Below are 27,167 nucleotides of genomic sequence, written 5' to 3' on the forward strand. Positions count from 1 at the left end.
CCTCCAAAATCAGATTTGTAAACATTTGAAAGTGCTCCCTTTTCAATTGGCAGCACTTTGAAAAGCCAGACATGGTGAGACATGCAGAGGTGGCTCAGTCTTGACCAAATAACGTGTGTTTTCACAGAATAAAGTAAACAATGCTTTACATTAAAATAAACCAAAAAACTGCATGAAATGAAAATTTATGCTATTTAGTAATCACAGTAGTTTATAGTTCAATAGAACTGTTCTTTGTTATATTCCTGGCATCTAGGAAAAAAAATCTTTCATGTAGGCAATGGCTTTTTTGCAATCCCTTCAAAAAATATTTGTTAGCATTGTAAAAATAGGTACCTACATGTTTAATTTATGATCTTGTCCCAAGACTAGATATATTTCATTTCTACAAAGTATTAATTTCCCTAATATTATTAAAGCTGAAAAATCATGCAATGGAAATGCTCTCATCTTTCTCAATTGAAGTAACAATTTTATAGGAAAAACTGACAGCAAAACTCATCAGTGGTTTTACCCTGAATGTTTGACTTACTGAGAGTAGCAGCTTTTTGTCGTTCCCCATCACTCCTGCTCACACCCACACATCCTCTCACACCCACAGGACCAGCACACACTTCCACCCACTGTGAGGCCACGCAGCATTTCTCCAGGGCTTCAGCTAGGTGGGAAGCAGTGTTGTGAATAATTTAATGGCAGTAAATGGACACAGGCAAATACCTTAAGACAACATGTGCAGTAGAGGCTGAAGTTGCACGGGTGAGTTTCTGCCTCTTTAATCCTCCAAATCCTGTTTGGTTTTGTGCAAATTTCTACAGCTTCTACCACTTAAGGCAAAGAGTTTTCATTAATGAGAAAGGTCAGAAAACAGTCTTACGCTTATCCTGAAGTATTTCAATTTGCTACAGTATTTTTTTAAAATGTAAACAACTTCATAGTAGAGGTACTGGCTTTCCAACATCTACTGAAAAAATTATTTCAATGGACAAACGTAAGTCTTGAAGAAAGAAAAGGACCAGAAAAAAGCAGCTCCAGTTATGATATAAGCACCACCAACAAAAGAAGTTAGCGTTACTGAAGCTTCTTTAATGCAAAAGTGTAATACTAACATAAATAATCTCAGAGGAACTAATGTTCAGTTTTTCATAAACAAGCAACAGTTCACAGATGTGTCCTGACCGAAGCAGACAGGTGGTGCCAGGATACCGCCTGCTGTTTATCAAATTCCTGTATTAATCTCCTAATGTGAGACAGCTTGTTGTGGAGCTACTGACATCTGTTCTTCACTTCAGAGCAGCTGGGGATACACTATAAGAAAAGATAAAAAGAAAATTAGGGCATGCAATCATTTTTTCAGAGTTTAGGATTTGGAACCGTAGAATCATTAAGGTTGAAAAAGACCTCCAGGATCATTGAGTCCAGCCTTTGACTGATTACCACTTTGTCAACCAGACTAGAGCACAGAGTGCCATGTCCAGTTGTTTCTTGAAAATCTCCAGGGATGGTGACTCCACCACCTCCCTGAGCAACCTGTTCCAATGCTGAACCACCCTTTCAGGGAAAGAATTTTTCTGATATCCAAGATGAACATCCCCCAGTGCAGCTTGAGGCCATTTCCTCTTGTCCTCTAACTAGTGGCCAGGAGAAGGGGACAACCCCCACATGTCTACAACCTCCTATTAGGGAGTTGTAGAGAGCAAGAAAGTCACGCCCAAGCCTCCTCTTCTCCAGATTAAGAGTCTAGAGGGAAGTCCTGTTAGGAGAGGCTGAAGGAGCTGAGGTTGTTTAGCCTTGAGGCACCTTAAAGTAGGGACAAGTACAAAGCACATAATATATAGCAGAATCTTCATTCTAATTTCTGATTTCACTGGTCCTTTTTCACCGGGGTACCCACAAAGGAGTTAGGAAAAGCAGCACATAAATACCTCACCAAAATCCAAATGAGGGGTAAGATGCTCCCTTCAGCAGCTCTGTCAAAGGCTTCCTCAAAATGAGATGGTCAAGTCAGTTTTATTTATGTCCCAATTTCCAATTTTCTCCGTGGAATGTCTTCCCAAAGAGACCTTCTTGAGATTCAGATCAGCATTTACAAATTATTGAACCAGAAGATTAGGACTATAGTTCATACTCTCCCTGCCTATGAGGCAAACAATCAAGATGTTTGTCAATCAACTGAGGCAAAGAAAAGTCAAAGCTCTGATTTATGTATTCCAAAGAGCTGTGATTGCCATTTTGGCAGCTAAGAGACTTAAAGCCTTAGCCCAGTCTTCTAGTTCCCTCTACTCAAGGACAAATGGCTTAAAAGGAAGCATTGAAATTAGTTTGTGCAGTTTGTGTAGGAGAATCCAAACACACGTGTAATCTTTCAGGTTCTGAAGAAGAAGGAATTGACTGCTTTTAAGCACTCAGCTTGTTTCCTAGTTCATGCTGCAATAATCAGTTCTATCACTGAACTGTAGGATGTTGTTAACAAGCCAGATACAAAGTCCTGGCTTTCTGGACACTTACTTGTAGGTGCAGCCAGGAACTCCTTTTCAAAACTTATAGACAAGCTGAATGTAATAATGGAGACAGTTCAGCTAGACCACAGCAACTGCATCACTTATTTGCAGAAAGACTCCTTGGTACAGAGCCTGGCTTGTAGACTTCATAAATTAAGTGCCCCAGCCCTGGAAGCTGGGTTTTGTGACAGACTATCCAATACAAAAAATATAACATCCTTGCAGAAGCCAATATTAAATTTAATACTGAATTTACATGAAGACTTCATACAGCAGGGGTGAAGTGCCACTCACTGCACCTACAACTTGCAGAATTCAAATGAAATTTCAGTGAGAGGAAAAAATAGCTGACAAAGCCCAGAACTGCAGGAGCAAATAAATGTGATTCATCAAAAGTTAATCACCTGTGAGATGTCTGAAAGTGTACCTGAAGTATTAAATAATGCATTACATTGGGAGCATCAGATGCAATTGCTTTTGAATGAACAGGAGAAAGAGCTAAATAAGTTAAATAGTAAAAGGCAACAGTTAAATAACAAAATAGAATTACACTCCAGTGAAGAAGCAGATAAAAGCCAAACCTTAAGTGAATATGTAAAGGAAGACACATAAAGAACATCTGGTTGTGGATCGGACGTGAGAGCTTCTCTTCACAAAATGAAAGAGAAAACAACTGTCATAAAGCCTGCATTCTATTACTCCATCTGTATTTCAGATATCCAAACTTAAACTTCACCTTAAATTTCACTCTTCTATGATATGTCCATAGACTTATTTTGTTTTATTGTCTTACTGTCTACTTTTTATCTTATTTGATTTAAAATCACAAACTTGTGCATTAAAATCTTCTCCTGGAAACAATTACTAAAAAAACCCGAAACAAACCCAACAACACAAAAACCACACACACAAAAACCCCAAACCCAAAACCCTGTTTCATTTGGTACATTTAAAATACCTGCATGATGCAGAAGTAGCAAAATCATAGCTAAAAGCCAGATTTAACAGATAAAGTCACAAAGGAGAAGTGAAGTTTTGAGATTTGTCTCAGAGGGTATGGACCTTTTTGTCTCTTGCAACTAAAACTTCGACCGGTACTTAGAAAGATGTATCCCTGACAACCTGATAGATGTGTGGTGTAAGACAAGACCTTGAGAGGCTCAGAATACTGTGGCTGATGCCAACAAAGACTGAAATCATCTGCATGCTAAGTGTGCCGACAGAGAGACTTTAAAAGAGGCTTTAAAAATTAACCGTAGAATGTGCAGCCGTGCTGGGAGAAGGAGAAAGTGCTTTTCTAGGATTCTGCAGGATGGATTTTATTCAGTCTGTTGTGCTGTTGTTGTTTGACATCACATATGCTCACACATGGGGTTTGAAATCTCTCGGTTTGAGATGTTTCACAAGAACCTCTCCCTTTGTGCAGCGAAGTAAAAAGAAGGAGAGTGGTAACTTTGCTACCTGTCTCCCTCATCGAGGGAGAGGAGCTCCTGAAGACAATTTTGTACTCCAGAGAACACCTCGCTGTGAATTTGTCTCGCAGTCGTCCCAAATCTTTCAGCGGTGTCTCTCCATAACTCGGGTGAAGAGTGTGCTGCCCTTAGGTCATCCATAGCTCCGTATGGCTTTCCTGTCAACCGGTCATTTTAATCTTCTGCGCGCTGGTAACTCGGCATCCCTCAAACGAGGCTGGGATGGCGCAGGGAGCGCTGGAAGGGCGGCGGTCCCCGGTGGCAGCCGCTGCGTGCTGCGGAAATTCCGCCCGGGAGCGTCCCCGGCAACCGCGGAATTTCAGCGTGTTGAGCTCGTGTCCGTCCCGTCCCGGGCTCGGCGTTCGGTCCCGCGAGCGGCAGAATTCCAGAGGTCCGGGTAGCGGCGGCTTTCCGGGAGTTCCGGCTCGTAATGCGAGCGGAGGGGCATCGACCAGATCGCGCCCCGCCGCCGCAGCGGAGCATCTGGTGAGTTTCACTACAGGTGTGTTAGTTACGCCAGGCTTTGCATGTTTTAAGTCAGTGCGTCCTAAGATCGCTGTTAGGTTTATCTTTAAGCGGCTTCTATCATAGAACGGTTTGGGTGAGACCTTCAACGATCACCTCTTTCCAACCGCCCTGACAGGGACAGGGACACCTTCCACTATCCCGGGTTGCTCCAAGCCCCGTCCAAAACGGCCCTGGACAGTGATGGGGCAGCCACAGCTGTTCTGGATAGCCTGTTCCAGTGCTTCACCACCTTCACAAGGAAGAATTTCTTCCTCATATCCAGTCTAAATTCAATGGCCTTGCTAGTTAGTTAAATGTAATCAGAAGTTTGGCAGGAGAATATGACACAACTTTTTTGGGTAACACACACCAAACATCTTAAATCCTCAACCAAACATTTATTCTAGTGTTTTCTTTAATTATGGGACTCCTACAAGCCACTCTTAGGGCACTAGGATATTTTTTCCTAAGTGAAAAAGCATGCTTTTGGAAAGCATCTCTTTGCCTGCTAATAAACTATTGATACATATTTTAACAGATGAATATTGCATGTTCAAAATCATTAGCATTCACAGGTAGCACTCTTCTGATTTAGGTGTATGGTTTCTTTATTTGTTTTTGTGTGGTTTGGTTTCTTCTTTTGTCTATTTGTTTTGTTTTATTTTGTTTTCCCTGTGTGTGACTTCAGAGTAATTTAAAGAAGTTTTAAAACTTCAGAATGATGTGGATATGACAGAGAATATTTTGATTATGTTAGGAGACTAATTTGTTTTTTTTTTTTCACTGCAGCTGTTACTTGCTGGGTAGAGTAAGTGAATTGTATTCTGGAGATGAAAAAGCAGATTTTGATGAAGTCTTTCACTTATGCCTTTTTTTTCCCCCTGCTATTCATTATTATTATTTTAGTAGCTGCCAAATAAACTGAAGTGTGTCTCTGCTAGAGATTTTAGTATTTTTATGATATAGAAAGGGGTAATCTTTGATTCTTCTCAAGTAAAAATATGTATGGCTAATGATGATCTTTATTTTTCCTCAGTTTATAGACTTCAAAAACTGCTTATTGGACATCATGAGTTCATCCAACTTACCTTCCACAGATGCTAACTGCTGAGCTCTACTTCCATATTTTTAAGTCTAGCTATAGGGTTCCTCTTTTTATGTTTTATTTATTTTCCAAATCCCTGAAATTATACAGTTCAGATCAAAGAAGAACCAAGTATGGTGTGATACATGCAATATAGTCACTAGATAAAAAGAGTTACTTGCAGGTGTGCAGACTAGCCCTCTGGCTTCTGTTCTTATAACCTGATAAGAGCTTGATCTTTGGCACAATAAAAGCAAGCTTTAATTCATTATGTTTATCTTAGCTGTGAGAGCTATTTGTCTCCATTTAGTCTGACTATACAAAACTGCCAGTTATATAAGAACAGTGAAATTCCACGAATAAGAACATTGCTTAAGAAATCAGACTACTGACTGCTCTTTCAGCAAACTTACACTGCTAGGTAATAAAGAAAATTTCTCTCTGTTACAAAATTCCTCTACATTTTTTGTCAGTTGTGGAAGAAAAGCTAGTGAAAGCTCTTTTTCTGCAATGGCCTATGTTGACTGTAGCTAGCTAACCTGTGAAGTGAAGTTGAATTTAGTTTTTGAGATACAAATAGTCTTTTTGAGGTATAGAACTCAAAAGCTATTTCACCCGCTCATATGCTTTCCTGAATTATCTGAAAGTCTACTAAAATTGGTGACTTAGGTAAAAGTTGTAGTTGGTATAATACATCTTTGGGTTCAAAACAAATGATTGATGATCTAGGAATATATAAAAATGGAAGGAGAAAGCCTTCCCTGAATTCCTGTTAGACCGCAAATCATGCTTTGAAACTTCCCAAGGTGTTCTGCGGTTTTGTCTCTGATTTAAGCTTCTGAGAGCTTTGTGCTTGTAGCATTTCTGCTTGCAATATGAATAAGGAAAGAAGAATCTCCTACAATAGGTAGTATGAAGCTTTCATTTACGTTCTGGCAATGCTGTGATGATTAAAGGAAATATCACAGAAATAAGAATTCTTGAGGCTATTTTCTGTTTTATTTGAAAATGTTTGAAAAGACAAACAAAACAATGAAATGAATAACATAGTAATATTCCACCATCTTTCCTGTGGGTTTTTTTTTGTTTGGTTTGGTTTGGGTTTTTTTGTTGTTGTTTGTTTGTTTTGTTTTTCTTTGTTTATTTTGTTTTGGTTTTGTTTTTGTTTGGTTTTGGTTTTGTTTGTTTTGTTGTTGTTGCTGGTTTTTTTTAAGTAGCTGTTTTGCTTCTGTACTAAGAACAAAAGAAGAGTTTTCTGCTCTATATTTTTAAGTTTCCACTAATGGCATTGTGAGTTAAGAAGCTGTGCATGAAATGTTATTTCAAAAAGGTGTTTAATGACTTTTTCCTGGTACTTACTCTGTTATGCTGTTTGCTGTAATGCTCTAATACATATTTTGCATTTCTATAGCTTCCTTAATTTGCTATTATTTTTGATGTCAGGTAACTTCTGTGTGGTTTTTTGTTTGTGTGTTTGTTTTTTTTTTTTTTTTTTTTTTTTTTTTTTTTTTTTTTTTTTTTTTTTTTTTGTTTAGTGGTCGGTTGCTTTTTTTTGTTTTTTCTTAATTTAATGCTTTATTTTGGCTTCCCCCCCTCCCTGCTGGTCCAGTTAAATTTGCCACTGAGTAAGTTTTAGTATGTAGGTATTCTGATTGTGTTTTTTTTTTTTTTTTTTCCAAATAGGTAATCAGAGAGTGTAAAGGAACAGCTTTCTTTAAAGCTGATTGTCATACAAACTAATGTAGCTTACTTAAAGATTTAAAGGTGTTTTTTTTTATTTACTTTACAAAATGTTTTTTCCTTGCTTTCATTCCGCGTGCTCTCCGTGCAAGAAATATTAAATATCGTCAGGTTTAAAGAAGTCAAATAACCTCCCTGCTGCCCACAAACTAATTAAATAGTTACCCTTTCCCAGATCGTACCCGGTTTTCATTTTGGGTTCTGTTTTTACTCCCTAACCAGTGCTTTGCTAAGCTGTTGCTGCCTAGCTTTTAGCTGCCTTGACCTGATTCTGACACTTCTTGCGTCATCTCTGAATAAGATGACTTGCCTTTCTTTCATCACTCTTTTCCCCAGCCAGGGAAAAACAAAAGTCTCTCAAACCTATAATATAATGTCCACGAACAAGCTTTTATTCAGTTTACAGATGCTCTGGCTCTTCAGGTTCTTCTTATTTCCATGTCTTCTTATTGCAGTAGCTAAGAGTAACATTAAATATTTTGATTTTATGTGCCTTGTTGCTGATCTTTTACCCTTTCAGTCGTGTCAGTTGTTCTGGGTATGGCTGTTGCAATAAATACTGAAAGCTAATAATGTGCTTATGTTTTTCACGCAGTACATTTAGTTTTTAACACTCCTTATCTCCTACATTTATTAAATATATAAAATACTTTAAGTACATGGCACGCTGTGGGATAATTACTGATGGCATACAGTTATTCTAGTCTCATAGATGAAGTCAGTCCTCTTTTTAAATTTCTTATTTATTCAATTATAAACTATTTATAGGCTGCAGCTAAAAAAATGAAAATTCATCCTTTATCAGTAGCAATGTCTTTAAAAGCAAGATTTAATCTAAATTACTCTTCCCCTCATTGACAGCATTTGTGTCCTTTTGTTTACTCAACCTATGTGAGAAAATATATATCATCAGAAAAAGTTCTCAGTCATGAAAAATGTTAATGCTGCCTGTATGAAAATCTGGGGGCAAAGTGATATTTTTTTATTTAGAAAGAACAATTAATTCACTACCAGCATACTGTCACTTTTTAAATTAATATTTAAGACTTCATGTAGACAAAGATATTTTAGTATTTACAGTTCTGTATTTTTAATTAAATTTAAACATATTTCTTTTTTTATATTTCACATTTACTGCCCCTGAACTCTTGCACTTTTGTGTGGAGCAACTAATTATTGCAGTCTTATGTACCTAAAGTAATGTGAAAACTGGCATGTATCAGACAATGTGAACACTGATTTTTGACTCCTGAAATAACTTTAAGTTGTCCAGTTTGAAGTCATAATTAAACTAGTTATATAAATATGTATTTTTATAATACATAATAATTTTTCACTTTAGATATAGAAGCTTGTTTGATTCTTTTGTTATTGCTTTTAGTGATCAAGGGCTGATTCTCCTAGCTGCAGAGTAGATTTTCTTTTAACTGAAATAGTAGTGGAAATCAGCATACTAGGTAGTTTATAGGACTAGACCTCTAATTTTTATTGTATTTGTGATCAGCTGCTTGTCTGTAGTTGAAATGTATATATTTGTATCTTCTAAGACAAAGTGTGTAAAAGTGAGATTTGTTCCACATTTGTGCATTTATTTCATGACAGATACAGTTTTGAGATGACAATCCACGTTAAAAAGTGTGCCTTACTGCAGGGACAAACAAAAACTTGCTAGTCATTTTAATTTACACGTAATGATGTCTTTCAAGCATCCTGGAAGTTCATCAAATCAATAATTAAAATAGTGAAAAGTAATAAAGAACATGTTATGCTTAAACCAACTTTGTTTATCCAAAGTGCATATCTGTTTCAAGTTCCTCCTGCTACATCTCTCATATCTTGCACAATATGCAGTTCTGCGTGACCCTTTTTTTCAAAGAGCAATAGTATGATGACAACTGCATGGCATAATTTTACTTAAGTGAATATTTAGAACTTTGGGCCCACAACTGAGTAACTGAAGTAAAGGAGCATTAAACCTTCAAGGGACTACTCACTTTTTTTTTCAAAAGCATTAATATTTTTCAGCTTACATGAGGCATAGAATAGAAATCCATCAGACATGGACACCGTGGATGATTTGAAAAGGAAACTCCATCAGGCTGAAAAAGAAAATGTTGAATTACTTACTCAACGCAAGCAAGAAGTAAGGACTTTCTTTAGTTGCTTTATTTTATCCTTGGAATAAATGTAATTGATTTCATTAAAATAATACTCTCAAGGGTTGAATCAAAAGCACAGCCACTGGTTGGAAAATAACTAGGAAATACCACTGTACAGACTTCTCGTACCTGTTCACAGGAATTGTTAGCACCTGCACTGTCACTATTAATAATTGAAGTTAATACTTAAAGGTGTGTGTAAGTAACTTGAGCACTTCTCAACAGCAAAATGATGCAGAAGAATCTTGTGCAACCTCAGCTTTCAAATTCTCGATGTAAATAAGAGGTATTTGGATTGTTTGTTGGAGTGTTTTAATCCAGATAATTCCAGGGACACAATTTACAGAATCACCCCACCGTTCACGGGACAACTGAAACAGGAAAGAGCAAGTCATTGTAGGAGAAGCAGGAATTTCTTAATTTGGGTACACACCCCAATAATAAATGGATATGGAACATTAAACTGGGTTTATTGGCTGGATTTAACAAAAAATGGATGAATGAGCACCCACATTATCTACCCCCTAACAGACTGCTGAGAACAGAATGGTTACCTATAGTAGTAACATTACTTCAGCAGCACAGTTTAAAACAGGATATCAGCTGCCAGGTTGACATTAGCAGGTGTGCAAAGTGTACCAAGTAGCAGCAAACCTGAAGCTGATTGCAACTAGTGCTCTACTCAGTGCTCACCTTTTCTTCTGTTTGCTAGTGTGAAAGCTGATATTCAAACCAAAGAAAATATTAGTGAAGCATTTTCTTACTGCTACTTCATTTCAATACTACTTCATTTCAAACCTTTGTAACAGGAGTAAATTATTTCCCATGAATGAAGTTCCTGTTAACAAGTATGTTGCTCCTTTGTAGGTGTTCTGAAGAAATGCGTTTCACTTTCCACGTTCTTGTGTTGAAATAGTTTGAATTTCACTTTTCTGGATCCAGTTTTTGGCGACAGTGACTAGACTATCTTTCTTAGTCCTTTTTTTTAAGCATTTTCCATCCTTCCTTTGTTTAATATCATCCTGTTTGACAACAGAACATTATTGGACTGCAGTTTATGTTTGTACATAGTGAGTTACTAGGTGTCTGATACCCCAGTATCCCAACATGACTATTTTTTAAGTGTTAAATAAAGTGTCCAGAAAACTGCCTGTGGAATATAATGTTTCTGTTGCTGCATTTTCCCCTCCAAAATCCCAGCAGATGACAGTATTATAACTTTTATTTTCTTAAGATCATGTATTTTTGGAAAAACAGAGGGGTGTGTTAAAGGTAAATGAAATTAATCTAAGAATTTGATTAGTTTGCATAACCCCCTTCGAAAATATTTAAAATGTACATAAATGTGCAGTTGCGAGACTGTATTTCAAATTCAAATGGAATAAGATGGCAGCTGTGAATACAATCCAAAATATCTTTAAAAAATACTCTGTAGGTGTATTTCTGTAACATGTTGCACTTTGTTGCCAGTTTTCTGGAACAAATTTATTTTCTAGAAGTCCCAGTATGAAAAAGAGATAATTAAATTACGTTTGGAACTTGAGAGAGGGGAGGCTATTCGTCGAGGTCTGGAGTATGAATTGTCAGTGGCCAGAAAAGAGGCTCAGATGCAAATGTATGCCGCAGAAGAGGAACTGTGTGTTGCAAAAAGTGAACTTGTGGAACTGCAAGGTAAGTTCCAAAAAAGCAAAGATGAACCAGAGGCTGTCAGCCTCAAGCTCGTAAAACAAATTTTCTAGTTCCTGCTGTTTTTCTTGGATCTTCTGTGTCTTTTCCATCTGCATTTGTAAACTCACAAGAGTTTACAAAACTCTTGCTATCTCGTGTGACAGCAACATGATGTGCTAAATCTGTCAGCTCTTTTTCTCTCTTGTCCCTTACCTTCTGTTATTTCTTCCTTCAGTGCTGTCTGTTTACAAACTTATAATCACAGTGTCCATCTCCACATCCTATGTCCAGCAATTTTTCCTTTTCCATTTCAGGGGGAAAAGTACTACTACTACTACTACTACTACTACTACTAATCCAGTCCTGTTCTTTTTTTTCAAACTATTTCCAATAACTTTTTTTTTCCAGGAGTTCTCATCATGATGCTTTTTTCTTTCATCCAGTGCTTCTAGCTTTTTGTTCTCATGTCTGGTTTCCACTCATCATCTTTGTTATTTACTGTTGTGACAGCAGTGTATGGAAAGGAAGGTTTTTACGTAAACATTTTTCCCTACTAGTTTTGCATTCAGAAACTGAGATTTTCTTAATCTTTCTTAAACGGAGAGATTTCTCATTCTTTCAAGGCAGTGAGGTGCATTTTTAGTTACCTAAGTAAATATAATGTCTGAAGAGTTTGAAGCACTCCTCTTTGAGATTTTAACCTTCCAAGGATGGAAAGAGTCTCTGAAACTTACAAGTACTTATAGTGCCAGATATTGAGACAGTTAGAAAGCTGAACTTTCACTCTTTTGGGCAACACAAAAAAAAAAATCTTCTAAAAAATCTTATGGATTACAAACTGGAAGAAACCATTTTTCTGTCCATTTGGAAATTTCCCTGTGGTTGCAAGCTGAAGATGTGAACAACAATTTTCTCATACTTGGGAAAGTCAAGTTTACTTCTATGCATGCTCACTAGCTTGTTTGCCAATTTAGAAGGCAGTAGTAAGTGTGTATTTTAAAATACTTTAAATCTGATTTTGTGATTCACTTTGTGATTTTGAAAACTAATTTGCTGCTGCATCAGGCACAGATGGTGAGTGTCTGTGGTGGGTGTGGGTCTGAAGGGCCACCTGTGCAGAAGGATGAAGGTCTGGGTCTGCGTGGGACTGGTCCTGGTCAGCTCCACAATATCAAAACTCACTCACCGCTGTGCACCAAACTGCCCACCAGAGCGTGCACAGAACCTGTACAAAGGGTGGCAAATGCCAACGGGAAGACAAAAAAAGAAACAACAGGAGAGACAGGCAGAGCAGATGCCTGAGCAATGACTGCCCATACAGGCACCAAGAGGCAGGACTCAAAAGGGTCTGATGCTGATGGAGGAACTACAGCACAGTGACCCCAGTGTGCTGGGTTGCTATAAGGTGTGGTGAAGGGACTGGAGAACAAAAAGGGAGTAGGAGAGGTTTTGCAGAGGCAAGGCAGTGTTTCTTGAATGCATGTGTTTCTCTCAATACTGGAGTCAGTAATTAGAAGTCTGCTAAGTGATAGTAGAGATTACAGTGGTTAAAATTTCTCAAACCTTTTTTTTATTATGACAAGTGCCAAGGAAGCCAAGTTATCATTTGTTGATTCTCAGTTCTTTTTTGGTTTATAACTTATTGCTTCTTTCCCCCTGATCTCTTGGAACCTTCCTCACCTTGTGTGATACTGTGATGTGATCCCAGCTTAGCTCCTTGGACAGAGCACTCATTTGGGCCTTGTCCTCTTTAGGATTTCCTCTGAATTGTTTTTCTGCCAATCTCACCGAGGCTTGACTTTCTGACATCTGACAGTTCTTTCCCATCGCTGTATCCACTGATTCTCTGTGTTATCCTAATATGTCACTTCTGTTTATTTTATCCTTCTCCAGCTAGAAAGAAATTTCAGAAAAATGGGATGAATTTGAAATAAAAATCTGTTAGAAAGTGGTGATCATCTAAGTGCTAATGTAGCTAGTTTTACCCAGAAAAATGAAAAGATAATACAAAATATTTTCATCCAAAAGCCAGTTTGTGAAATTTAGGAAAGTTCCAGGTAAAACTGCTTATAGGTAAGGAAGTTTTCCTTGGCATTTAAGTTTTCACAGAAGGGTATATTCAATATTTCCCTATCTTGGGGCATTTGCTGGGCTGAAGATTTACATTTCCTGCACAACAGTAGGTTTCCTTGGAAAACCTAAGCCTTTACTCACAAGCCCAACCTGCCCTAGGTTTTCCTACATCTTTTTCATGAGGCAGGTGTCTGTCTTTACTGTCACTTAAAAGGAGCTTAAAATTAATTGATGCAGACTAATATCTATATCAAATAGACATTTGGAAATAAGCTGGCGAAATGTTGCAGAAGTCTGAAATTCAGTTCTTCAAGGTATAGAGGCCTCACCTGGAAGAGTTAACTCAAGTTTTTACACTTTTCCAGGAGGAGAAGGATTTCAATTTGTAAAAATCACCAAAACAGCCCTATGTCCTTGTGTGAAAGATGCTATTAGAAACACAAAATTTGATTGTTTCTTTATAGTGAAGGTCATGCTCTCCAGTGCTGGAAGTGTTTATGTTCCAGTATTCCACAGGATATCAAAATACACAAAAGAACTGATGATCATTATCCATTTTTTTCTGAACATGCTTTGCAATGCTACTTGTTTTTTATTCTTTTTCTGTAAACAATAGTACTCAGTGGCAAAAATCAGCAGAAAGTGGCAGAGGCTGAGAAATCATTTTATAAGGCTCAGCAGAAATGGGAAGAAGAACACCAAAAATGTGCAAAGGAGAAGGACGATATTCGTAGAGTTTACCACCATGAAATTCTATTCCTTGTCAAAGAAAAAAGTGAAGCAGAAAGGACTACTCAGGTATGATGTGTTCATAGTAGGAAAGTTGCATGAGATAGTGGCTGGAACGTTTTTGGTGCAAAGCATGGGGTCGTTCTGGTTTAACAACAACAACAACAAAAAATCCCCCAAATAGCTGAATACTGCAGAATAGTTCTGAAGAACACTAAGGTTACACTTAGTGTGCCATAGTATTTCATGCTTTGCTGAAATGTGTTGTGGCTCTTTGTCATGGTAAACACCTAAACAAAGTTATTAGTGCACAGTGGTAGTGTTAGTGAAAAATACAGGGTGCACTCCAAAGGAAAATATGATTCACTAAGTGTCAACTCCTAACCTGCTTTCCATAGTAAAACCATCCAATTTTCCACTTTGCTTTTACTCCCTTGCCCATCACTCTACTCACAGTTATCTACAATTACAAAATTCCAGGAAATGAAAAAGACATACAGAAATGTTAAACTGGACTTGACTGCATTAGTTGTTGTTTAAAAGCTTAATTCATTTAAACTTGGCAGAAAAATATCAGAAATATCTGGGTTTATAAATTACTACTTTGAATGTATTCCAGTCTTTTGTGTTGTGTATTTAAGGCTTGATTTAAATTTCCTTAAAAGCTGGAGAAAGTAGATTTAATTACGGTCTTGATAGGTACAGAAAAACGGGATTCTAAGCATGTATGCAAATCCTGGTTGGAAAAGCTGCACTTCATAAGCTGTAATTAAAGTTACCCTATTGAAATGTGTCCCTAAAACACATTTATCATACTAGGAAATATTCAATATTTCACATACTCAGAAAAGTAATACCCTCTGCTTTCAGACAGGTTCATAATGGGCTCTATCGGGTGTGCTTAGCACATCATCAGGTATGGGATAAAAGGTGTTGGGAGTTCGATAGTAAGGGCAATAGCATCACCTTGTGGTTAGGCAGAATATAATATTCCTTCACAAAAGCACTCAGTTTTTCCTTAAAATGCATGTGAAATTGTGTCCTTTACACACAGGGATTTTTTGGTTGTGTTTTTTTTTTGTTTGTTTCTTTGTTTGTTTTTTTGGTTTTGTTCCTTTTTTTTGTTTTGTTAATTTTGGGGTTTTTTTGTGGGGTTTTTTGGTTTGGTTTGGTTTGGGTTTTTTATTTTCTTTTTTTTTTCCCCCCAAAAAAAGAGTCGTGTTTTTCATGAGCAGATGTGTGCAGGTGACTACTGAGAGAGCCTTACACAGTCATACCACATCTGAAAAGTCCAGGCTTCAAGATTCTGAAATCCTACAACTCATGCTGACTTGTTTAACAAGCTTGATGTATTCATGACAATTTTAGTCTGCTAGTGTTAATTACATTTCCAGCAGAAAATGTTTCTCAGCCTTGAGTATTTTAATTACTTTACAGCAAACTATGTATTATTTATTTCACTTTTCCCAGCTCACTCTTGTTAATTTCTAGAAGATAAACCTGAAGCAATAAATATTTCTTTATCTTTCCAGTATGGATAGAGTGGAAGTAGTTGTATATTTCTGTAAAAATGATCAAGCATTTTTTGCATGGTGGGAAGAAACTTGTTCACTGGTTTGCCAGTGGTTTGCCTCACAGGCAAAGCCAGAGGATTATCTTAAACTTAGTCTGTACGGTTATGGACTATGGGCATTTTGTCACAGTGACTCCACAGAGCTTCTGAGTTCAATAATGTTAGTAGTTATCCCATACTCTAACTTGATTCAACTTCTGAGTGCAGAAATTGAAGTGAGGACAGCTTAGTTTTATTATTCTCCTGTGAATTTCATGGTTCATGTAGGTAATTTTTTAAAGTAATTCCATTTCTAAACAGAAGAAAATTCTTTTCAGAATAGCAGAAATTAAAATTATTTAGTCTGTGGGAGTAACTGTTTCTGAAAAAATGTCTGATTTTATTTGAGGTTCTAGCAATTAAAATCAGAACAAAATAGAATTTCTGTCCCTACGCATCACTTCATCAAATGCACTTAACCGTTTACATCATTGCCATCAGTCTGGGAAAGAGATTGGAGGAGCTGCCTTGTACTTTTTTAGAGAAACATTTCTTGTGGAAAATGGCTCTAATTTTAATATTATCACAGAAGGTCATATTTACCATCATTATCTGATGGTGAAAAAAGAGCATGTCTGATGTTGGGTAGACAGTTCTAATGACATGTGCTGATGTATTAGATTTTAACAAGCTGTTCTGATGCAGTCTCTACTCCTCTTTTGAACTCTCTACTACACTATCTTTTTTAGAAAAACTCTCTTAATGCCTTATTATTAGCATTATTTTTTTTTTTAGGACCTGAATGATGCTCTGCAAAATATGCGCAGGAAATTGAGGGATGTGGAGGCAGAACACAGTGGCTGCAGTGACATGCTGAGGCGCCAGGCCTTCGAGCTGGAATTCAGAGCTGACCGACACCAACGACTCATGAGAGAGCTTGAAGTAAGGCTTTGTCACTACTGCTATTAGTCTCAGTAAGCACTAGCACCTTGAACAACTTCATTTCTTGAGGGGTGGAGCCTTCTAGTCAGGCTGTGAATGCCATGTGCCTGATTAACAAAAAGTCAAACATCCGTTTCACATAAAAGGGATTTCACAGGTGGATGCTATTTACACTATGAATTTGACTTGAGACTGGTGTTTGAACAGAAGGTGTGGAAAGTATTTTCACATATAAAGTGAAAATACTCTCAGCAATGTGGGAGTAGTGTTATTGCAAGATTTGTGAATTTTTACTACTGAGAATATTAAGTAAATAAAACTTGTGGGATGAGGCAAAGTTTAAGCCTTCTGACAGACCTTGCTGTGGAGTAGGTTTGGTAATCTCTGTACTGTTTTTGATTTTTTCTTAAGTGGGATGTCTGTTTTCAAAGTCTTTTGTGTGTATGTCTGAGATTATACAAAATTTAAATGTATTGCCAAGAGTTTTTATTTTAATGTCTGTTAATGTTTCTCTCACTTAAGTGCTTCTAATCAATGCTGTCTCACACCCTTGCTAGTTTGTTTTACTTTTCCAAAATCAATGTCTTCACTTGTATTTATGTAACACTAAATGTGCTCTTGTTAAACAACTTTTAATATTAACTTCTTTTTCTTGATCTCTGTCATGTCACTTGAAACCAAGAGTCATTTGGGGGTGAATTTTTCTTTTCAGTTCAGTCATCAGTCAAAGCGAAAAGACTTTTTTGGGTAGAAAATAGTACAGTTAAAATTACATGTGAATTTCCATTATAGCAGTTCTGTAGTTACTGCTTTTGTTAAAAATATTTTTCCAAATGAAATTCTGTGTCCAGGCCTTTATCTGGATATATGTATGTGGTGATTGCTTTTGTGTTCATTGCAACTTGAAAGACATTTTTTCAGTTTGGAGAACCTTTTTTTAAAAAAAGTTTATTAATAATACAGACAAATTCTTGAACTGTTTGTAGGCAATCCAAATTTCCAAATACATTCTTAGCATAGTCATTTCCCTTTTTATACTTTTCTAAATGTTGTAAGAATGGATAAGACAGATGTAACAGTTTAATTCAGAGAATCTCATTTTGCTTAAACTATGTACGCATGTACAGGTTTATGTACATCTGTACAATGAGATGTAGTAACTAACTAAAGTATTCGGAATATTTGTTAAAAAAGAACTTCCTGATAATTGCTAGTCAAAAACATAATTGAACAGTTATAGGTGAAGGAACTGAGCAGTAAAAAAAAAAACAACCCAAACTTGATTATTGCTTTAAAATATTACAGAACTTACAGATGTTCGTGGTAGGGAAACTGTAACTAGGTTAGATCTGCAAAGCAATCTGTTCTGGGGACCTAAGCTGGATATTAGGTGCCAAAGCCGACATATTTTTGAGATATTCTATATTTTCTTGTCACCATATTGTAGTTGCTCTATTGATACCCATTGTATTTTGGCACTCAGAGGGTGTAGATATGTTGCCTTAGTTGACAATCTTAGCAAAAAGCAAACGGTAGGGGAGTAGATATATTCTTGATCTGGCATGTCTGCTTTCTGACTCCAGCTGCAGTTTTGATTATAAAAAATGCATCAAGAACATAATGCTACATCAATTTCTTTGAATAACAAGAAAATATTATTTTAATATTCTGGATATGTAGAAATTATTTTTATATGTATTTCTTGGTATGAACTTTCACAGTTCCAAAGTGCAAGTAGTTCAACAGTAATACAACAGGTTGCTGTATGGAGTCGCAATACACTGAAAGAACAGAGTCATCTTTGTCACTTTACCATCTCTCTGGGTTGAAATACTTTCCAAATGTACTTTTAGGCAGCTACAGAAAGAACTAGAAAACTGGAAGGAGATACTGAAGTAGCGAGAGCAGCACATTTGGAATGCAAGTACACTACACAGATAATGCAGGTAAACTTTTTATTAAATATTTTGTAGAAGTTTACAGGAAAACTGTTGTTAAAGTTGTAAAGGTACGATCTTCCAAACATGTTAAGACCACTTACTTGCTTCAGTGAAAACACTGAGTAGATTTTTTGCAACAAGTGTCAAAATTGTAATAACTAGCATGTAAAAGTAGAGAACAGAAAAATGTCTCATTTTCAGGGAACTTTTAAATTAGTAAAATAGGTAAAAAAAAAAAGTCATATTAATTAGTTTGAGAATTCTCAGCAACATATATTTCAGTGAGGGGAAAGGAAATGTTTCCCAATAGTTAACATTTTATTACTGTTTAAATATCCTGCCCTATGTCTTTTTAATGGGCACTTAGAGCAATATGGAGATACAACCAACTTCTCTAGGAGTGAGAGCTTAATACCTACTGAAACTGCAGTTCCAAATATAACTTTTCCAAGTACATTTCAGAATCAAAACCATGATATAAGCAATTACCAGTAAAGTTTGATTATATCAAAAAATATAGTATATATACCTGAATATTAAATTTTTGTATCATTAAACTGTATCCCTCAGGGTTTGACCTGCTGAGTTATTAATATAATAAATAAGAACAGTCCGACTCCTAGCTGGGTTGCAGCCAAAGGGGCTTTATTTCAAACGGTAATGCCTTTTTATCCCCTTGGGAACACGTGACCAAGTAACCGATGGGAATACAGACTCCTATGCATGTCCTGGACTTCTCCCGGGATGCCTCGCTCGCATCCCCTGGACATGCCTTCTACATCTCCCCCTACAATTATTTAAGAGGGTCTTGAAAACAGTGCAAAAACAACAGTGCAAATAACAGAACAATACATTATGAACTACCATAACATTGCAGCGACCCAGCACACCGCTTGCTTTGGCTTCTTAACAACTTGTATCTCTATTGAAAGTATTTCTTTAACCTTTTTAAACTTTCTTATATTACCTTAAACCTTTATTCTCCTAAGGAATATAATGCAACCTGGAAAAACAGCTTTATTAACTTAAGGGCCTTAGCTCAACCGTGTCATACCTATAACTTATAACCTTTATTAGTCTCAGGGTTTATATAAACTTGGGAAATTCAACTCTTATTTCAAAAACAAGGTAAACATAGCAAACTAAATTCTCTTAATGTGACCATGTGGCTAAGGTAGTGTTATTCTTGTAAAGCATTCGATGTGTAAGGCGTTTGGTGATTAAGGTGCTTTATACAACTCTTTTATCCATTCAATCACACTTTCAGTGATGGCCGTCATTCCACTCATCACACACACACTCATGGGTTTTGTATAGACTCTGCATTTTGCCACACTGGTAATTTTCAAATGTAAACCTGAAATGTAAACATTATTACCAAATGGTAAACATAACTGTGTTTATAAACTCTGCATTACTCTGATTCTTGCTGCTGTGATTGTGTGCCTAGGTAGGGTCTGACACATCCAGAAGGAATCCATTTTAGTTCTTTTCCTGTAGATACATGCATAACCCCTTCCCTGTGGCACAAGATCCACCAGTCCTGCCCACTGCCCTGAAATTAGATCCTTTATCGTGACTGGTGGTCTAGGAGAGGAGAAAGCCTGAGGTCTGTGTTGTTTTTCATGCCTACTTTTTTCAGCACTATCACAATTTAAAAAATTTATAACATATGTGGCTTTCCACAAACACTCTTGTGAACTACAGACAGAGTCCCCCATTTTCTGTTTTGTTAACATGTCTTTTAGGGTCACTGTGCCCTTTCTACAATGGCTTGTCCAGTGGGGGAGTGTGGAATGCCTGTAGTGTGAGAAATTCCCCAATTTGATAGGAAAGTTCTTACCTTTTCTGATATGAAAGCAGGTCCATTGTTGGTCTTGATTTGTTTTGGGGTTCCCAGGCTTGCGAAACAACTAAGCCAGTGTCTCATTACATCCTTGGCTTTTTCCCCAGTGTGTGCTGTGACAGCTATGTATGGTGAGTGGGTGTCAGCTGTGACATGTACATATCTCAATGAACCAAATTCGGCGATGTGTGTGATATCTGTTTGCCATGTTTCATTTGCCATTAACCCTCTGGGGTTAACGCCTTCCTGAGATGGCATGGAGGTTATCTGTTGGCAGTCTGGACATGACATGATTATGTCTCAAGCTTGACTGAGTGTTATTTGAAATTGTCTCTTCAGTGAATGTGCATTCTGGTGGAAAAACGAGTGAGACAATTTTCCTTGCTCTAAGACTCTGGGCATGGTGTTAGACATAGCTGCTGTATCAGCCTCCCGGTTCCCTTCTGCTATGGGCCATGGCATTTCTGTGTGTGATCTTGTGTGCATAATGTACAAGTCAAACCTCCTGTGATTAACAAGAATCCATACTGAACGCATTTCAAACAACAGGTGAGGGTTAGCAACATCTCGAAGGAATGAACTTTCAAGACACGACACTAACCCTGCTGCATAACAGGAATCTCTAACGATATTAACTGGTTGTTCTGAAAACTTTCCCAAGGCAATACGTATGACAGCCAGTTCCAGAACCTGTACAGAGCCTTGGTTCATGGTGTGTACCTCTCATTCCCATTGTCCTGCATCAGGGTTTACCCATGCCACTGCAGCTTTTCAGGTCCGCCCAGATGCATCTGGAAAGACCATGAGGCCTTTTACAGGTTCATGTTTGTATCTGGTTGTGGCTTTTAAGGGTAAATTATTGATTTCTGTCCACAGGCTGTGTTTAGGGAAATGAATGGAAATGTCACCATCATAGCCTGCCAAGGCAACCTGGAATTCTGCATCTTCGGCTAGCATCCAGTCGAGGTTGTCCTTTGTAGCTGGGATGTAGATGGTTGCAGGATCCTACCCATCCAGCTCCTGCAGCTGTCCTCTGCCTTTAATGACAAGCTTGGCAAACATTTCATTAGTAGTCCACACAGTTTTAGGTGGTGTATGGGGCAGAAACAGCCATTCTAGGACCCTCAGTGGGTCTTTTTCAGTCTGATCCCACTGAAACAAAGCTGCAAATGGCTGGTACCTGCTGGGTAGGAGAGCAAGGCAGATTTGCAGTTCAGGATTTCTCCTTCTGCCTTGTCTGGCTTCGACTGCCTTGGCACATGTTTCTAACGCCTGCTTTGCCTGCAGTCAGAGACTTGCTAGATGTTAAGTATGAGTCCCCCTTAAGCAGCTCAGATAGAGGGTGTAGTTTCTCTGTGGTTAGGCCCAAAATAGGCCTAAGCCAACTGATGGCTCCCAGAAGTTTTTGCAGTTCATGTAAGGTTAAAGTGTTTTTTACCTCAAGCTGTACTGGCTGTGGAGAAATTTCCTGCTGGGTGATTTTCCATCATAACTGCTCTACTCTGGCCTCCAATCGGGAGGCCTGGAGACACACCATCTATAATGCAGCTGTCTCCTTTGAGAACGCACGCAGGATCACTCTCGAGGAGAAAAGGCAGTGCAGAAAGTATCATGTCTTGCAGAATATACCACCTAAGGAGTCTTTCTGCTGTGCCTTTTGCAATCAGTTATGTCTACCTCGTATTGGCCTCATTAGCCACCAGCGTGCCTGTAATAAATGTGGATAGAGCCTTCCCAAATCTTCGTTTGCGAAGTCTAGCCATGACTGACTGACTGATTTTCCATCCAAGGTAGGTCCAGGGCTGTGATCACTGGATTTTCTCTGGAGCGATCTGCAAACCTGCATCTTGGACAGCATTGGTTAGAGCAGTAACAACAGATTGTAACTCAGTTTCTGTGGCCGTGGTTATCAATGTGTCATCCATGAAATGCTATATGATGGCTGAGGGAGAACGCCTCCTGATAGGGTGAATAGTGTTTGCCACTACTGTCTGACATATCCTTGGGCTATTTCGCATCCCCTGAGGAAGGACAACCCAGTGATACCTCTGCATGGGCTGTGCATTGTTCAGGGCAGGGATAGAAAAAGCAAACCTTGGTGCATCCTCAGGGTGTAGAAAGATGGTAAAAAAGCAGTCCTTTAAGTCAATTACCGTCAGTGGCCACCCTACTGGAAGCATAGCACGTGAGGGGAGTCCAGGCTGCACAGTCCATGGGCTCTATGACTGTGTTAACTGCTCGTAAATCCTGCAATATTCTCCACCTCCCACTTTTCTTGGGAATACAGAATACAGGTGTATTCCAGGGACTGGTTGTTGGCACAATATGACCTGCTTCAAGTTGCTCCTTTGCAAGCTCTCTTAGATGTACAAGCCGTTCCTGTTTCATGGGCCATTGATCCACCCAAACTGACTGCTCGCTTTTCCAGAACAGTTTAATCGGTCCTTGGGATGGCTGCTCAATGGCCCCTATTGAAAAACCTGGTTGCTTGCAGGAGCAATTCGCATGACTGTGCCAAACTGTCCGAGAACATCCCGTCCCCACGATGTATATGGAATGGGAGCAATAAAAGGAGCGATTTTTGCTACTTGTCCGTCAGGGCCCATCACTGTGTGTATTTGAGCACTCTGGGTCTTTGTGTGCCTCCCACCCCCTGAATGGTTGCTGCTGGGCAAACAGTAGGCCAGTCAAGGGGCCATTCAGAGTCCTTTATTACGGTGACATCAGCTCCTGTGTTCACTAAGCCTGTAAATCGGTGCCCATCAATCTGGCACGTCATGCAAGGCTGTGTGGCTGTGATGGCCGTTGCCCAGAAGATTTGTGGCTGGCCTGTGCTCCCGAAAGCCCCTGAACCCCGCTCCCCCTCCCCTGCAGGAGATGTGCTGTAGAAAGGGATTAGCTGGGCAATTTTTTGGCCCTTAGGGATGAAACAAGGGGGTGCAGGAGTCCAGGCGATAATTTGAATTTCACTATGGGAATTAGAGTCTATTACTCCAGGCAGCATGAATAAACCCATTGCGGTGGTAGAAGATCTCCCAGTTAGTAGTGCATGCACCCCTGGATTAAAGGGACCCCAACACCTCGTAGGGATTAGTACTACGTCAGTGGAAGTTAGGATGACTGGTTCTCGGTTGGGTAAATCCAACCCAGCACTGGCTGAGGTGGTGGGGCACAGATGGTGAGCCTGTTCCTGTGATTCGTATTTATTTGTTGTGCTGGGGCGCACGATACCGCCCCCCACCTCCAGTTTCCCCGTTGTGAGGAGTTTCTTGGCCCCCTTCTCCTCTTTGGGTACCTGTGGGATGCTGCTGCAGAGGGTCTCCTTGGGCAATCCCTTTGAAAGTGATCTCAGGGGCCCCACATCTAAAGCAACCATTTCTGGGTCTGGTTCCTTCCTGCACTCTTAGCTGGGCGCTTAAGGCTGTGGCTAAAGAGACAGTTTGGTGTTCCACGAAGCCAGCACCCTGGCAGGCTCGAACTAGCTCAGCAATGCTACAGCCCTCCATTTTCAGAAGGGCCTGCAAAGCTCTTTTACAGTCTGGGTTTGCATTTTCGTATGCCAGTTGCCTAAAAAGCATTTCTCTGACCTCATCGTGCTCAATCTGCCTGTTCAAAGCAGCTTGCAGCTGATCTAGGAAGTGAGAAAATGGTTCAGTAGAACCTTGTAACACTTTTGTAAATGACAGGTTGCTATCCCGGTCTGTAGTGGGTAATTTCCTCATGGCTCTCAGGGCTAGTTTTGCAATTAACTTGTACACCTTCCGGGGGTAGCCTGACTGGGCATCTAATGTGGTGAAATTCCCCTCCCCAATTAAGTGGTTAGTGGTTATGCCTGCTTGTGGGTTGTTAGCATACACAGTACAATTGTCCCGATAGTTAACCAGACACTATACTGAGTGTTAGTTAACACCAATTTCAGTAGCGTCTTCCAGTCATGTGGGGTGAAGACATACGTTGAACTCAGCGTCTCCAGATATCCAAACATATTGGTTGAGGACACACCAGTCTCTCTTACCAATTGCCTCAGTTCCTTTGTCACCTCATATGGCAGAGGCTGGAACTGGGGGCCTGATGTGGGCAAAAAACTGGGCATGCATGGATAACCTGCAAATCTCCCACTCTGATCCCATGAGGGATATTACCTCACTCTGGCCGCTTTTCGCTCCACGTGTGTGTGGTCCTGTTTGGCTGCGGTTTTGGTTCCAGCTTGGCTGATCTTTCATGGTTCCTTTTTCACTCCGGTGCTCCCTACAGCAGCTGCTGCTCTCTGGGTCTCTGCTGCTGCTTCTCCGGCTGCTGCAGGTGACTGGGTCCCTCCTGGCGTGGCACTGAGGTCCGACGGCAGCTCTGTCGGCGGTGAAGTCCCCTCCCTGAACAATGCACAGCTGCTGTCCCGATCTCTCAGCTTCTATTCTTCTTTTTCTTCTTCTCTGTTTCCATGCACTTTTCCCTATTATTTTTCTGAGCTCGTTGCTAATCTGCATCTCTCAGTACCAGCTGAGAACTGACACTTCTAAGACATCTAAATTTGTTTTGGTAAAAGATTCCCATGTTCTGTAACGAACATGTTCCGAAATCTACTGATTCTCTTGCTACAGGGGTTTTTTAATTTGGGTCCTAATATAGGTTCTAGCCCCTGAGTAGGAAGCCACGTGTAGGGTTATTAATACAATAAATAAGAGCAGTCTGACTCCTAGCTGAGTTGCAGCCAAAAGGGCTTTATTTCAAACGGTAATGCCTTTTTATCCCCTTGGGAACACGTGACCAAGTAACCGATGGGAATACAGACTCCTATGCATGTCCTGGACATCTTCTCCCAGGATGCCTCACTCGCATCCTCTGGACTTGCCTCCTATATTGACCCAGTAAAGCAATTAGGGTTTATTTAAAAAAAATTGTGAAAAAGCTTAATGTCGATTGCTTGATAATTTCATACTAACTAACAAGCACTTCACACTGGATTTTTAAAAAACTAAGCAAGAAAAAAAAGGTAATTTCAGTGTTTTTTTTTTTTCCTTATTTTCTGAGGAGCAAAAGTAAGTATTGCCATTCTTCTTTCAGTTATTTTCTTATTCTTATGGCCTTCTCTATGTACAGGCACTTAAATTTTTGAAATTATGAATAAACAACTAGAAATATTTCCTTTTCTTAATTTCCTCTCTACTTTTGCAACCTACAAAGGAACTGGGATGGTAACATTCTTTGTAGTTAGAGACTTATATTTTATGGGTAAATAATTGGTAAGATTTTCTTCCTTGTTTGTATACATTAACAAGCTCCATGTGTGCTTTGTTCTGAGTGGAAGTTTATCCTTTATTGTTAATCCCACACTTTCGTGTATCTATTTTAAAAATAGAATTCCCCTAGAAAATTCAGTAATATTAATAACTGAAAACAGGAAAATCCAGACAGGATTTTTGAACTATATGCATTAAGACATCCATATTAATACATGCGTTTAATGCTTTCTGTGTATATACTTCCATATAGAATTTATAGAATATAGTTGCCTGTAAAGCAGAACAGAACAGAAAACAGTATTGAAGACCTTTTCAGTTTTTCCTGACTTGCTTTAAATTGCTTTCTTATCACTTGGTAGTTAAGAATTCAAGAACTCGAAGAAGCTTTGAATTCAGAAAAGGGCAGCTCAGCAGAAGCTCTTTCAGTGTTACAAAATATGAAGAGAGATTTCAGAAAGTCAGCAAATGCACATGAGAGGGAACAAAACGTGTAAGTTTTCCTCTAAAGCCATTGTAAAATGGCAGTAGACAGCTTGAGTACCACTTATAGTTTACATTCCCTATAATTTCATTCAGTAGAAAACAACACAGTCTAATGCAATTTGCCAAACCAAGACAAAGGTTTAGAACCTGGCAATCCATTAATAACGGGTCCATACCAGTAATCTTACAGGTCACTTGTCAAAGCAAAAATGCTGAAAATAATTATGATGGGGTTCGCCCTCTAGTGGTGTTTGGGAGAAGTGTAGGAAAACATATCAGGCAGGTTTAAAGAGGTGGGTTTTCCATATCCACTTGTATTATTACGAAAACATTGTTTTCCACTTCAGTGAGCTACATGAATATCTAAGGATACTGTCAAGAAGTTATGTATCATTTATAGTGGTTAATATTTGTTTTCATCATTTGAATAAGCGTAGAAATCTTTAGTTGGTAAAAAAAAAAAAAAGAAAAGAAAAGGGGATCAAGTGTGAGAAAGCAGATGAAATTACTTGGGATGCCTTTCCTGCTCAGCACAATCTGCTGTGTCTGTGGTAACAGAAGATTTTTAGAACTTGGGTAGATATAGGATGTGCAGTATTGAGTCTTCTTCATTGACTGAATCAATTATATATTGGGGTGAGAAAATAGTGCAATGAAGAACGGTGTTGGAAGACAGAGAACTGAGTAGGTGAAATAGAGGATAGTAGTTCATGAAATTTAGGGAAAGAGGAAGTTTAAGAGGATTAAAAATGAGTGGTGTACAGTGAGGATATGGGAAGAGACTCAAGGTAATAGAAAATGTTAGAAAACACAGACTTGGCCTCACTTTCAGTCTAGGATTATATGGATCAGTATACATAGGTATTTATGTTGACTTTCTCACACAAGGATTAGTGGAGAACAAAAGAAACTAGTTTTCCTACAAGGAAAGAAATTTGTGGCCTGAATAATTCCAGATTCATGGTTATGTAGATGCTTTTGGTAGGATAGTTCAAACCTGAGCTATCTAAGCACCATAGAGCTCCTTATTAAAATTAGGCCAGAAGAAGTTTGTGTGTAGAATTGTGCATTTAGGTAAACCATTTAGAGTCACATAAAAAAATATAAAGCTTTTTTTTCCCCTCTCAAAGAAAAGGAAATAATTTTTATGATAAAAATTTGTGAAAATGTTTAAAATACACCACAGTAGTAATCTAAGGTGGTGCTTCAGGAAGACTGTGGTCTTCTCAGCTGG

General features: G+C 38.6%; 1 protein-coding gene and 1 long non-coding RNA gene across 5 annotated transcripts in view; one reads left to right on the forward strand and one right to left on the reverse strand.

Moving 5' to 3' along the window:
- Window positions 1–1,062: 1,062 nt before the first annotated feature.
- LOC113989389 lies at window positions 1,063–4,232 on the reverse strand. The gene is made up of 3 exons (XR_003541249.1): window positions 3,960–4,232; window positions 1,923–2,134; window positions 1,063–1,305 (listed from the first exon to the last, which is right to left on the reverse strand). It is a non-coding gene; the product is annotated as an uncharacterized LOC113989389 (long non-coding RNA).
- A 116-nt stretch (window positions 4,233–4,348) lies between these two features.
- LOC113989388 (coiled-coil domain-containing protein 171-like) overlaps window positions 4,349–27,167 on the forward strand; it is a 45,901-nt gene continuing 23,082 nt past the window's right edge. For 3 of the 4 annotated variants that reach the window (XM_027723885.2, XM_039385848.1, XM_039385847.1), the window contains exons 1-7: window positions 4,349–4,456; window positions 9,327–9,444; window positions 10,957–11,131; window positions 13,818–13,999; window positions 16,278–16,424; window positions 18,278–18,370; window positions 25,810–25,940. In XM_027723885.2, the coding sequence (XP_027579686.2) occupies window positions 9,361–9,444; window positions 10,957–11,131; window positions 13,818–13,999; window positions 16,278–16,424; window positions 18,278–18,370; window positions 25,810–25,940 (812 nt within the window). In that variant the 5' untranslated portion in view covers window positions 4,349–4,456; window positions 9,327–9,360. Of the gene's footprint in view, window positions 4,457–9,310; window positions 9,445–10,956; window positions 11,132–13,817; window positions 14,000–16,277; window positions 16,425–18,277; window positions 18,371–25,809; window positions 25,941–27,167 lie in introns of all 4 variants that reach the window. The other variant, XM_039385846.1, reaches the window with a different exon arrangement.

The sequence above is a fragment of the Pipra filicauda genome, unplaced genomic scaffold (genome assembly GCF_003945595.2).
Source record: "Pipra filicauda isolate LSUMZ 115617 unplaced genomic scaffold, ASM394559v2 scaffold440_size556015_pilon, whole genome shotgun sequence".
NCBI classification, from domain to species: Eukaryota; Metazoa; Chordata; class Aves; order Passeriformes; family Pipridae; genus Pipra; species Pipra filicauda.